The 11780-nt window shown below is 35.2% G+C and overlaps 1 protein-coding gene across 2 annotated transcripts; it reads right to left on the reverse strand.

The window, feature by feature from the left end:
• Positions 1-521: 521 nt before the first annotated feature.
• Positions 522-10069, reverse strand: LOC132046083 (bifunctional 3-dehydroquinate dehydratase/shikimate dehydrogenase, chloroplastic). Of its 2 annotated transcripts, none has more exons than XM_059436629.1 (11): positions 9912-10069; positions 9218-9456; positions 7514-7619; positions 6718-6936; positions 3999-4345; positions 3606-3669; positions 3390-3495; positions 3169-3306; positions 2911-3059; positions 713-875; positions 522-614 (listed from the first exon to the last, which is right to left on the reverse strand). In XM_059436629.1, the coding sequence occupies exons 1-11, from the start codon at positions 9918-9920 to the stop codon at positions 574-576; spliced, it is 1581 nt and encodes a 526-aa protein (XP_059292612.1). In that variant the 5' UTR covers positions 9921-10069; the 3' UTR covers positions 522-573. The 2 variants fall into 2 exon arrangements, with proteins under 2 accessions (XP_059292612.1, XP_059292610.1); XM_059436627.1 differs by having other exon boundaries at positions 6709-6936.
• Between the last annotated feature and the right edge of the window lie 1711 nt (positions 10070-11780).

Genomic DNA, 11780 nt, shown 5'->3' on the forward strand with positions numbered 1-11780 from the left:
TACAAATTTAGTTTGTTAAATTTAGCTAGGCAAAATTAATTCACTTATCATTGTGTCACCTGTAAAATACGTGACAGTAAGTCCACCATTCTGCACAGAAGGCAAATGTTGCTACTTTGACCTTATATCATTTTTATTTTTTTTAATTGTTCTAATATCACACACATGTTAAAACATGGCAAATAGGCCGGGCCAGCCTGAAAATGGACCATCCCAGCCCTGAAAATGGACCATCCCAGTTTAAAAGTCGAACTAGCAGTACACCATTCTTATTTCTTGCAACTCAAACATTGAACTCAAGTCAAAATTGTCTTGGTATGATACAATAATGTGACAATATTTAATAATAGTGATGATCAAGAGGAATTCCCAAGTATGGGTTTACAGTGGTGAAACGTTGCATACATATCTGTTTAATGAAGGTACAAAGGAATTTCCTCCCAAAAAACAATAGTTGTCAAAGAATCTTGTTCTACAAGAGTCTAATATAGCCAAAAAGATGGTGGATTTTCCTGCCATGTATTTAGGAGGAATGTAATTAGCAGCCCAGGTTGAAAAACGAAATGGGCCCTCTCAGTATGTAGCCATTATATTCTTGAAAAGTTCCTTTGGCGCTGGAGTTTCAACACAAGAATCACCACATGAAAAGGATAATCAGCGCTAGTTATGCCATGACCACACAATTGAGGAATGAACTTATCTTTTAGCTTACCTGGCAATCCTGTAAATCTTTCATATTGCTCATATGCCTGTCCGATAAACATTTCCACTCCTGTCACAATTTTAGCTCCACTCTCTTGAGCTTCCCGCAAGAGTCTAGTGATTTTGGGCGTATAAACAGCATCAAAAACAAGTGTATAGTACTTCAAAACTTCCTGTAATTTGAAAGCAGGTCAGAGAAGTTCAATACAGTAGACACATTTAAAACAATGTATTTTCAGCACAAATAGCATTAAGGGAAACTAAGCAGAATATAGACATCAATTTGAAATAACTGGTTTCATGAAATAGTGATATAAATGGACATTAAATCTACCAGGTCACGGAGACAAAACAGAGCCCAGATATACAATGAATAGCTCGAAATTTTCCTTCACACTGAGAAGGCACATTCTGAAGTTCATTGCAGAAAGCAATCAAGTAAACAGAACAAGCACTGAAGAAAAAGAAACTCAATGGAAGCTAATTGGTATTGAAACATTCCAGAATGCAAACAGAATGTGCTACGTGTCTGTACAACATTCATCCTCCTCAAAGCTGTTAATGATAAGTTCAAATTACTAGAAAGATATCTTGCTCATGTTTAAGCATATACCAATAATAGTTTCTCATTTGATCCACTTCAATTTTCAAAATCATAAAATTGGGGTTATATCCAACCTGAGCAGCTAGTAGGCAGCTAACTCATGCGCAGAGTTGTGTGCTTTCCACAAGTAGAAGATGTAAGGAATTGGATGGGAGCTTCGCACGAATAAAGATGGGTTAACAGGGTGTGTTTGTGTGTGTGTATTGGTGAAGATTGGATAGCAGTATACTAGTTTAATGTTATTGGCTGCGACTCCCTAGCACAACATGTACATTTACATGTTTTTAGCCACAGATTCTCTGCTCTATTATATGCTCTATCCATTTCCATAACAATTTTGCTGAAAATAGTGTATCCAGCTTCCTCAGGACTAAAGTTAGTTTTTTATGACACAGAAATGTCTGCCTTAGAGCAAATAAATGCATGAAACTATTTCCTGCGGCAGCTGTCTAGAAATGCCAAATATCAGCCCAGATCTTATATCAGACCATTCAATCCGATCCTATTTTAACAGTGACTAAAGCTCAGATCAAAAGCAGCATCCAATGATCTTGAACTGGTTTCTTACCAGCAGTTCCATTTCTAACAAAACTGGTCTCACTCATTGCATCTGTTTTACTCTGTTATTCTTGCAAGGGAGCAACAAGAACAACAACTACGCCTCAATTTCAAACAAGTTGGGGTCAGCTATATGAATCCTCATTTCTTCATTTAAACTCGTATCATATCATCATTGTTATTCTTGCGAGGGAACAGATCACCAAAATTCTTTTCATAGATCAGAACTTCATATAAACTTTTTAAACCACTCACGGAATTATAAGGATCTGACCCGGAAGAATTCTTGAAGATGAATGAAATGCCATTCCAAGGAGCACCGAAGAACAGAGGAGGAAGTTTGAGATTGTGGGCCATGACAACAAAGATATATAATTAGAGACTTCATTTGTTGACTAGGCGGGTTTGTAAGGTTATGAAAGGCCTAAAATTCGATTCTTTAGCATAAAGAAGATTGATTTTGATAGCTATCTATGAGGAGTACACACACATTCTGGGAGTGAAGCTAATAGAGGGGAAAATGTTTTTCCAAGCAAAAGAAAAAGAAACAATAAGAAAATAAAAGACTCCCCTTCAAAATGAAATTTAAAAGCTCCACTCAGTTCAAATTAATAAAGCTCTTCTGTTCAATATTGAACCCTCTTAAAAACACTGAAACTTAGAGAAGTAATTGCTGAATGCTGGGTATGAGCTAGTTAAGGGAAAAAAGTTTTCGCAAGCAAAGGAAAAAGAAGAAAAAAGAAAAATAAAAAGATTCCCCAACAAAAGGAAAAAAGAAACTCCACTCAATTCTAATTTATATAGCTTGTATGTTCAACGTTGAGCCCTCTTTGAAGAAGAAAAAAGAAAATAAAAAGATTCCCCAACAAAAGGAAAACAGAAACTCCATTCAATTCTAATTTATATAGCTTGTATGTTCAACGTTGAACCCTCTTTGTTTACCCATTTCACATGAATGATATTGACCTTGCAACTGTTCAACTAATAAAGATATGGATTCAATAATGAGTTCTTTTTATCTAAGATGAATAACGAAAGAGGCAAACCTTAGAGATTGGGGTGTCATCAACCCTTGGTTGCATGCCTATGGAGGTGGTATTTGCAAGAATCATACCATTTTCTGGATGGAAATCGTTAAGCTCGGCAAGAGACAAAGCCTGACCTCCAACTACATCAGCAATTTCTCTCGCTCGTTCTTCAAGATAAAGATAGAACATCAGTATGAAGTAAACATGGTTGACAATCAATACCAGAGTAGGATTACTAGGCATAGACAGAAATTCAAAAATGAAGTGTGGAACTACCATAGGTACGATTAGCAATCACGACCCTAGCCCCCTTTTCCTTTGCGCCATAAGCAAGCGCCTTTCCAGCACCGCCAGCACCAATGACCACAAATAATTTACCAGCCAAGGGTGACCCAGATATACTAGGCTGTGAACCTGTAAAAGTAAATAATGAAAAGCTCAAACGTTAAGCTCTAATTCAGAAAACGATGTTTGCAGCTGGTAAATGATTCTTTCACCTTGCAACGCTTCTTCAATGGCGGAGATTGCACCCACATAGTCTGTATTGCAACCAAATAATTTCCCATCAGGTCGCCTTACAACGCAATTGACAGCCCCTATTGACTGCAGGATAATCAAGAAACCAAGAAATTGCATTTATAATACTGATCCCTGTAATACGAAACAGATTGAAACAGCTGGAAAGTATTATGAGATCATGATATTAAAAATACCTTAGCTGTAGGATCAACCTCATCACAGCAGTCGAGAGCGGCTTCTTTGTGAGGAATTGTACAGCTGGACAGCATAAAGTTGCATAATAGTTCTAAACATGCATATGAATTATACTTGTAACAAAACATGAATATGTATTATATTTACTAGGCATGGCTGATACATAACAATTAGGGAAAACACGACCGGGATGATCTCAACCAAGAAAAGAAAAACCCAGTAAATTCAACCCCGTGAGCATGTGGTATGTACATGTATAAGTAGATGATACTTTCAAGCTGTGAGAGAGAGGGAAGAGGAGGATGGTAGGCCAGAGAAATTTGGCATGACTACTACCCTGATGAAACTAAAAGACATCTGATAAAATACCAGTTTCTGTTTTGAGAGCAAACCTGAAGCCAGCAAAATCTAAAGATGCGTACGTCCGGAAAAAATTTGCAACATCATCTACCAGCAAATGCAGATAAACACCATTAAACCCAACAGATCTGAAAGCTTCATTATACAATAAAGGTGATTTGCTATGGCTAACAGGCTTCCCGATAATGCCAAATATTCTGGTATCTGGTCCCAACTGTCTGAAATTGTATAGATTCAAAAGATTTTCAATCGTCGGTTGCCCAGGAGCAGAAACTTTTCCCACTTCAAGAGTACCAAACGTGAGGTATCCACCGAATTTTGGACAAAGTATTCGAGACATCAAACCCTTCTCTCCCATGACCATGGCTATTATTGGTACCTATTTAACAAAATGCAAGAAATTCATTAGTTTTTATCATAAGAAGCATCTTAGAGTGCAAGAAACCCATATTCAAGCAGGTAACTCATAAGAAAGAAAAAGAAAGCCAGAGATGGACAACTATAAGCATATAATATGCATAACAAAACCTAATAACAAGTAACCATGTATCTGCATGTATGCACATGAATAATGTTATAGTGGCGCAGAAAAGAGAACGAACTTCAATCATGAAGACAACCAGCTTATGATTGGAAAAACTAATGCATGTAGATTTTATTCTTAAATTCCAAAATTTTAAAAAACAAAGGAGGACCATCTTGTAGTTTTAGTTGTTGTATTCCATCAATCAACTAGGTTTCAGAGTCTTAAATTTATGATTTCTGCAGGAGTTCAAGAAATAAATTAGATCAAAATGCAGTCAATTATCTCAAATCTAAGCTTGTCAATCTTGTAAGAGTTTATCTTATTTAGTTCTGAACTAGATCTCACTTTATCTTTTTGGGGTTAAAAGAAGATTTGATTGACGTCACAATACTTTTCAAATGAAAACATTGCAAAGTATGATACAGTAGGGTGGGATGACTTTTGGATATTTTGCCATGCTATACAACTTATCGAAGTATTTCCTTACATCAAAATAAATCATACACTATAAATTGCTAAACAAAGACTAGGAAGCTGGACTGTAATTGCACCCACTAAAATATTAACTGAAAATTTCACGATGAGTTACATATATGTGTGATACTAATAATCATTTTTAAGCTAAACTTCATGTGCATATCTTTCCAGATCCAGGCTCAATATCTTGGAACTTCGTAAAAGAATCATTTAATACCTCTTTGGGGCTGTTAGGTTCCTGGAGAAAACATAGGAATCGGACGGGGTACTAGTGGTCCCTGCTTCGTGCAAGTTTATCTCTCGTTGCTTTATCTACAGGATTACTTTTTGTCCTATACAACCCCTTGATTATAGACTCTTGATAAGCTATAACGCCTTATTCCCTTTTGCTCTATCACCATTCCAACTGCTCCCCAAATAGTGGTGGGACTCCTTTAACCCTTTCTCGTCCACAATGCAACCACCTACCCCCAAGTGCCCCAGCCAGTGACCCCTTCCTCCATTTCCTTTTATTCCCTTATGCCGAGTTTAACTTGCAATATGGACCATCTACCCACAATCAATGACCATCCGCCCTCTTACACATCACTTTCAAGTTTCAACTTCCATGGTCAATAAATATTTAGTAGAGTATTATGAAAATCAAATATTATTTGTTGGAATTCTTTTTAACTGAAGGGACTACTTTTATAATTAAGAGAACATATAACTGTCTTATGAATTTTAGCTAATCATCATCTTATCACGACTTGCTAAATCATTTCAGTGAAAATTACTTTTGAGCCAAAACATAATTGTCGACACATATAAGGTTAGGGGTGTTAGTCTCACAAAATTAAGTCCCTACAGCGGTCCATCCTATTGGGTCTCACCAAATAAGAATCCATCAGCCTTCACTAGAATTCAACCCAACAGCATATAACACAACCTCATTGCTTGACGTACTAAAAGGTACCTTAATTGACAAGTAATATCAGATGTCATTCACTTGATAAAATATCTCCAAGGCATCGATTTTACTATCTTTTTTTTTTTTTTTTTTTTTTTTGAGCAGGTAAATAATGATTTTATAATAAATAATCAGCCTAGCACAAAGTTATGCTAGACAATACAGAGAAACAGATAAGATCTCCCTTTAAAATGGATTCCATCTATGCAAGATCCTATCGCAGTAGTGTGTCAATAAAATCTATCATGTTATTTTCATCTTTGAATTCCTGTAGGTTACACCAAAAAGCTAGAAGACTTAAACAACTAAACTTAAATCTTCTGTATAATTTCTGTTTCTCCTTCAAAGCATCTACTATCTACCTTTAACTTTTTCTTGCAATGGGAAAAATCATCAGATAAATTAAGACAATTTAACAAACCCCCACCACTTTCACCAGGAGAGAGAGAGAGAGAGAGAGAGAGTTAATTTGGAAGTTATTCACAATGTCCTTTTTTTTTTTGGAAATAAGAAGTTTATCTTTGTTCCTATGTTAAAAGAAAAATGTCTTTGTTCCTCTCGTTGCTCTTAATATATATCTAGGTTATTAATGTATACCCAGTCATAAGTTTATGCTGCTATACCTAACTTAATGGCATGTATGGCTTAACACAAGCAGCAGCGAGCTTCTAGATTCCAGCTAAGCAGCTACTATTATCATGCATCAAATCCAGCTCAGGAAAAACCATGATGTATCACCACGCATATTTGAACGCAAGTTATGCTCACAGAACTTGGCTATACTACTTACGCCGCTTACTTGAGAATGTACAGTAATTTGGAAAACACGTGCAACATCAGTGATATCCTGTGCAGTTGTTGCAAATTTCACAATGTCAGCCCCAGATGCTTGTATTCTTGCTACAAGATTGCCAAGATCCTCAGCTGACGGTGTGTTATCATAGTTGTGAGAAGAAACAATAAGTTTGCACTTTGTAGACTTATTTCCATGTAGAACACTGTTGAACTCGTCAATAGCCTAAAGAAGGGGGAGAAAAAGAAACAAACAGCACAAGAAAAGCATTGATTATTATTTATTGATGAAGCGTCCATCAAAGCAGAAAGGAAGAACAAATGAAGACCCAAAGTATGAGAAACGTAGATGTTAAAGTTAGCTGAAGTTTTATATATCATATATTCCAAGTTCCAACAGGACGTGATCCTTAGTTTAGAAAATCGGTCTGTGACTGAATGTTCCTTCATGCAAGAAGCATCACAGGCATACAGCTCAAAAAAGTCACGCTCTAAGTCTCAATACAAAACTGGAAAGTTAATACACCTATTAAGATGCTTTGGAATTTGTACTACTCAAGTTTCTGGAGATCTGAACGTCAGGCAACCAGATTGATTGGCCTTGTATTTCTCCTTATGCAGTTACCTGAATTCCATTTAGGACACTTAGCAGCAGTTACTCAGGGAAAGCTCATGATTCTTCTTCTTTTTTTTTTTTTTTTTTTTTTTTTGTTGTGTGTGTGTGTGTGTGTGTGTGTGTGTGGGGGGGGGGGGGGGTGTTGGGGGATAAGCTGGGAAGGCCATTTTTAGTGTGAAATCAATACCTTTAGCTCAACATCAATGTAATCGGCTCCCAACTCCATTGCTAATTGAAGTGCTTCCAATCGACTCATTTCATCTCCAGCATACTGACCACCTTCCCAGTTGGGCCTAGCAAAGCAGGTAACGTCGGAAAATTTTATAATGCACTTTCAATGTCTAGAAGTAGAGCTATATTTAGATATTTTAAAAGAACTACGATGTGGTTCACAAAATTTCCATGTGAAAACATGCATCACAAAAATGAAGCACAGGTTGTTGACAAACAAGAATATCAATATAGATAAACAAGATGTCTTATTAAGGTTATAATAAGCCAGATAGAAATAGCAATATCTTTTCGAGTTCATGTAATTGGTTTCCTGAAAAAGCCAGTGATGAGAAAGTTAACTGGTCAAAACTTATATAGAAAAGGTCCTAGTGCCGTTGAAAAACACGATGTCTTCCTGAATTCCGGGACAAATTAGATAAAGTAGCAAGCAATCATACCCTATGCCATTAAGATGGTCCAAGCTATGCTGTAGTGCTCCTTATATGTATATCTACAGGATATGTCAGATGTTACCTTCTTAACATAGACTCCCCTAAACCCCCCCACCAATCAATCAGCTGCAAATCGAAGAACATATAGTGTACTAATACAAAGTGTGAGAAGCATCACATTGGTTGTAGAATAGGTTATGATCTCATTATATGGTCTTGGCAATCCTCTCCTCCTGAACTAGCTTTTGACAACAACAACATACCCAGCATAGTCCCACAAGTGGGGTCTAGGGAGGATAGAGTATACGCAGACCGTACTCCTACCGTGAGAAGTAGAGAGGTTGTTTCCGATAAACCCTCGGCTCAAGAAAAGCAACTCCAAACAGGCAGAAAAAGAAATAACGGAAGTGAAGAAGCCATGTCAAAGCATATGATAAAAGGAACAGTAACTACAAGAAGTACAAGAAACGATAGATAATAACAAACATTGAAGGACAAGAGACTACATGAGTAATACTACAACTACTACCGAGACAACACTCTACTACCTACTAGCAGCAAGGTCCATTTCTGATCATGGTATCAGAGTCAAACTCATCGATCCTTGTTGTTGTGTTTCTCAATGTTGGACCCCCGTGTTATATTATACTATCCATGCTCTAGTTGTCCAGCCCTAGGCGTGTGCGGGAGCGGTATGAGTTAAAGGCAGGGGATAGAACAGTAATAGCATGGCATTTCCTGTATGAATGGATTAGGTATAGGTGGAAGGAGATGAAAGCTGGCGCATAAGTAATGTAATGATGGCGAAGGGCTTTCTTTTGACCGGTTTGAAAGGAAGAGTGTGCCATGGTGAAATGCAAGACAGAACAAAGGATAAATCTTAATCATCATTCTTAATGCTCCAGCTATCACAAAAAGAGCCAATCTTTAACAACCCAATTCAGAATTTCTGCTAATTATTAATACAGAATTTCCAAACTATAATGACTACATTTGGATAATCTTATCAAGACTACTTTTTTCCCCAGTAGGAAGTCCTGAATCCTTATAATTAATACTGCTAACAACTCAAGCTTATTCTCCTAATTTTTTATCTTTTGGATTTCAATTCAAAACAAGAAAAGAAGGATAAATCTTAATCTGCCAGCTATCACAAAAATGTACAAACTTTAACAACTCAACTCAGATATGACAGTAAAGACACAAACTTGGAAGCAGAAAGAAACCTGTAAGTGAAGAGAGTAGGCAAAGGAGACTGTCTGATAATAGTATCAATATCTGGCCTAGGATTAAAGCTTTTCAAGCTATCCAATCGAACTTCAACAAGATCAGCACCACTAGATTTAGCCTTTTGCATAAGAATCAACATTTGATCCACTGAATCAGCCATAATTGGTGCACATATTAGAGTTGGGTTCCTCCTCATTGTCTCCCCTTCCATCTTCTTCAAACCAGAATCCACAACCTAAATAAAAAAAAACTCAACCCGACAATTCAAGAATGAATTTAAACAAAAAAAAAAGAACTGTTTTTTTCTCCAATAGTAAAGCTAAGAAAAAAAAAAACTCAACCCCCACAATTCAAGATTCAAGAAAAAGAAAGAATCTAAACATAAAAAGAACTATTTTTCTTTTCTCCAATAGTAAAGGTAAGAAAAAAAAAAAAAACTCAACCCCCACAATTCAAGAATCTCAAGAAAGAGAAAAAAAAAGAATTTAAACATAAAAAGAACTGGTTTTTTTTTTTTCCCCCAATAGTAAAGGCAATGTGGGTTGGTAGAAAGACTAACAAAGTTTGGTGAGTTGAGAAAGCCAATCCAATTTCAAATTCTTTATCATTTTCTTTTTCCATTTTTTGTAAAATCAATTTTGAAAGAAATTCAAAATGAGACAAGTCGTTGAATAAAAAAGGATGACTTACCAACTCCATTGGCAACCAACTCTAGAGCAAAAAAATGGATAAGTAGCAGAAGTTGTAGGCTAAGCAGCCAGCTTGAAAAAGTCAAGTGACAGAGGTAATAGATATATATACAAGTATTATTTATATTTAATTAGAAAAAGAAAGGTGAAGTAGATATGATGTGTGGTTTTTCTTTAGCTTTATATGATACAAAATCAAGAATTCAAAGGGTGTATGCATAGCCGCGTTGGTGAGATAACTGTCGTGGGTTGGTGAGGGATGAATTTTATTTTATTTTCCATTTTCAACTACTATTATATATATGACCATTAATATTGACCATTCCCTTGATAAATCCTGGACAGAAGTGTACTGGAGGGGATCTCAGGTTGATTTTTAACTTTTATCCTTCAGAATCAATTTATGTCTAGTAGGTATAAATTATTTAAGAACGTGACATATAATTTGTGAAATATTATGATGTAAAAACATAAAATGGGAGCGAAAGTGCAAATGATTTGAAACGAAACACACAATTCTTGGACCATTGCGGAGAATAGACCAAAGTAGCATTCAATTGACCGAAAAAGGCAACTCGAGGGATGAGTTGTTGGCAATTCGACCCTTAACTATTGGTCAAGTCACTCCACTCCAGACTCCAAACTAAAATTTCAGCCTAAATTATCCCGTCTTTATCAATTATGACATTTTAGTCCTTTTTTTTTATTTTTAAATTAATTTTTGGCCCTTGTTACTTTTTAAGGTAAATGTATAAACTTGAATGACCATATGAGAAACAAATAAAAGATACATGATTTTACTAGATAATTTACTTAAATTGAGTGATCATATGAGGAATTGACTCGAAAAAATTTCTAATAAGATATTGTTTACACAAATATTTTTGATGAAAATTGATTATATTGAACACATTCAAAATCTTTAATGAGATTTGAATCTTGTACGTAAACAAAAGTACAATGGTTATACCTACCACTAGGGGTGTACATGGACCCTGTTGGTTTGGATTTTTCAAATACCAAACCAAACCAATTATGTCGGGTTTTTAACTCGATAAACCAAATCAATAAAAGTCGGATTTTTTGGTTTTTTCGGGGTTTTTTTCCGGAAAATCTTCATCCAAAATATAACTTTTACTTCAAATATTTCTTTAGTCCTAATAAGACACAACTATTCACTTGAGGTTTTTCTTAAGAAAATAACAAAAATGTGAAATGAGTGATGACATTGTAATGAAATATTCAACAAAATAATAATGAATAGCATAAAATAAATATTGCTAATCAATAAGGTATAATAAAAATGATCATCATCTAAAAATACTAAATTGTGTTAAAATAAGTACGACCAATGAGTATTAATTACATGAAAAATTAAGTTATGTATTTTTATTATCTAAATTAACAATGCAAAACTAAAGACTAGATATTCAATATTATTGTCATTCCTAGTGTTAGGATTGAATTACTTTTGTTATAAGCATTAGTATTGATTTGGTTTTGATTTGGACTTTATTTGAGTTACTAACATCTGTGGGCTATAAAATTTATTGGAACATTCAAAATTATAAGTCCAAGCTTGAAATAATATGTTAAAGACAAAAACTATGAAAAAACTTAAGAAATATTTATAAATTAATGTATAAAATATACTAAATATTTGTATACATGTAATGTTGGATTGATTTGGTTAGATTTGATTTTTTTTAGTTAAAATCAAATCAAATCAATTTTGGTTGGGTTTTTTTTTTCAATTCCAAATCAAGTCAAACAAAACCACTAGTCGAACTCGATTTGATTTGGATTATCGGTTGGTGCGATTTGTTGATTTTTTTTTTTTTGTACACCCCTACTACTCTAATGTCGTGTT

The sequence above is a fragment of the Lycium ferocissimum genome, unplaced genomic scaffold (genome assembly GCF_029784015.1).
Source record: "Lycium ferocissimum isolate CSIRO_LF1 unplaced genomic scaffold, AGI_CSIRO_Lferr_CH_V1 ctg9329, whole genome shotgun sequence".
In the NCBI taxonomy this organism is placed as follows: Eukaryota; Viridiplantae; Streptophyta; class Magnoliopsida; order Solanales; family Solanaceae; genus Lycium; species Lycium ferocissimum.

Excerpts from the sequence above, each read along its gene's own strand:
- LOC132046083 (XM_059436627.1), bottom strand. Across the intron at positions 7,620-9,217 it reads CCTACTCTCTTCACTTACAG|GCCCAACTGGGAAGGTGGTC; the intron begins GTTTCTTTCTGC and ends CTGCTTTGCTAG. Across the intron at positions 3,670-3,998 it reads TTAGATTTTGCTGGCTTCAG|CTGTACAATTCCTCACAAAG; the intron begins GTTTGCTCTCAA and ends TATGCTGTCCAG.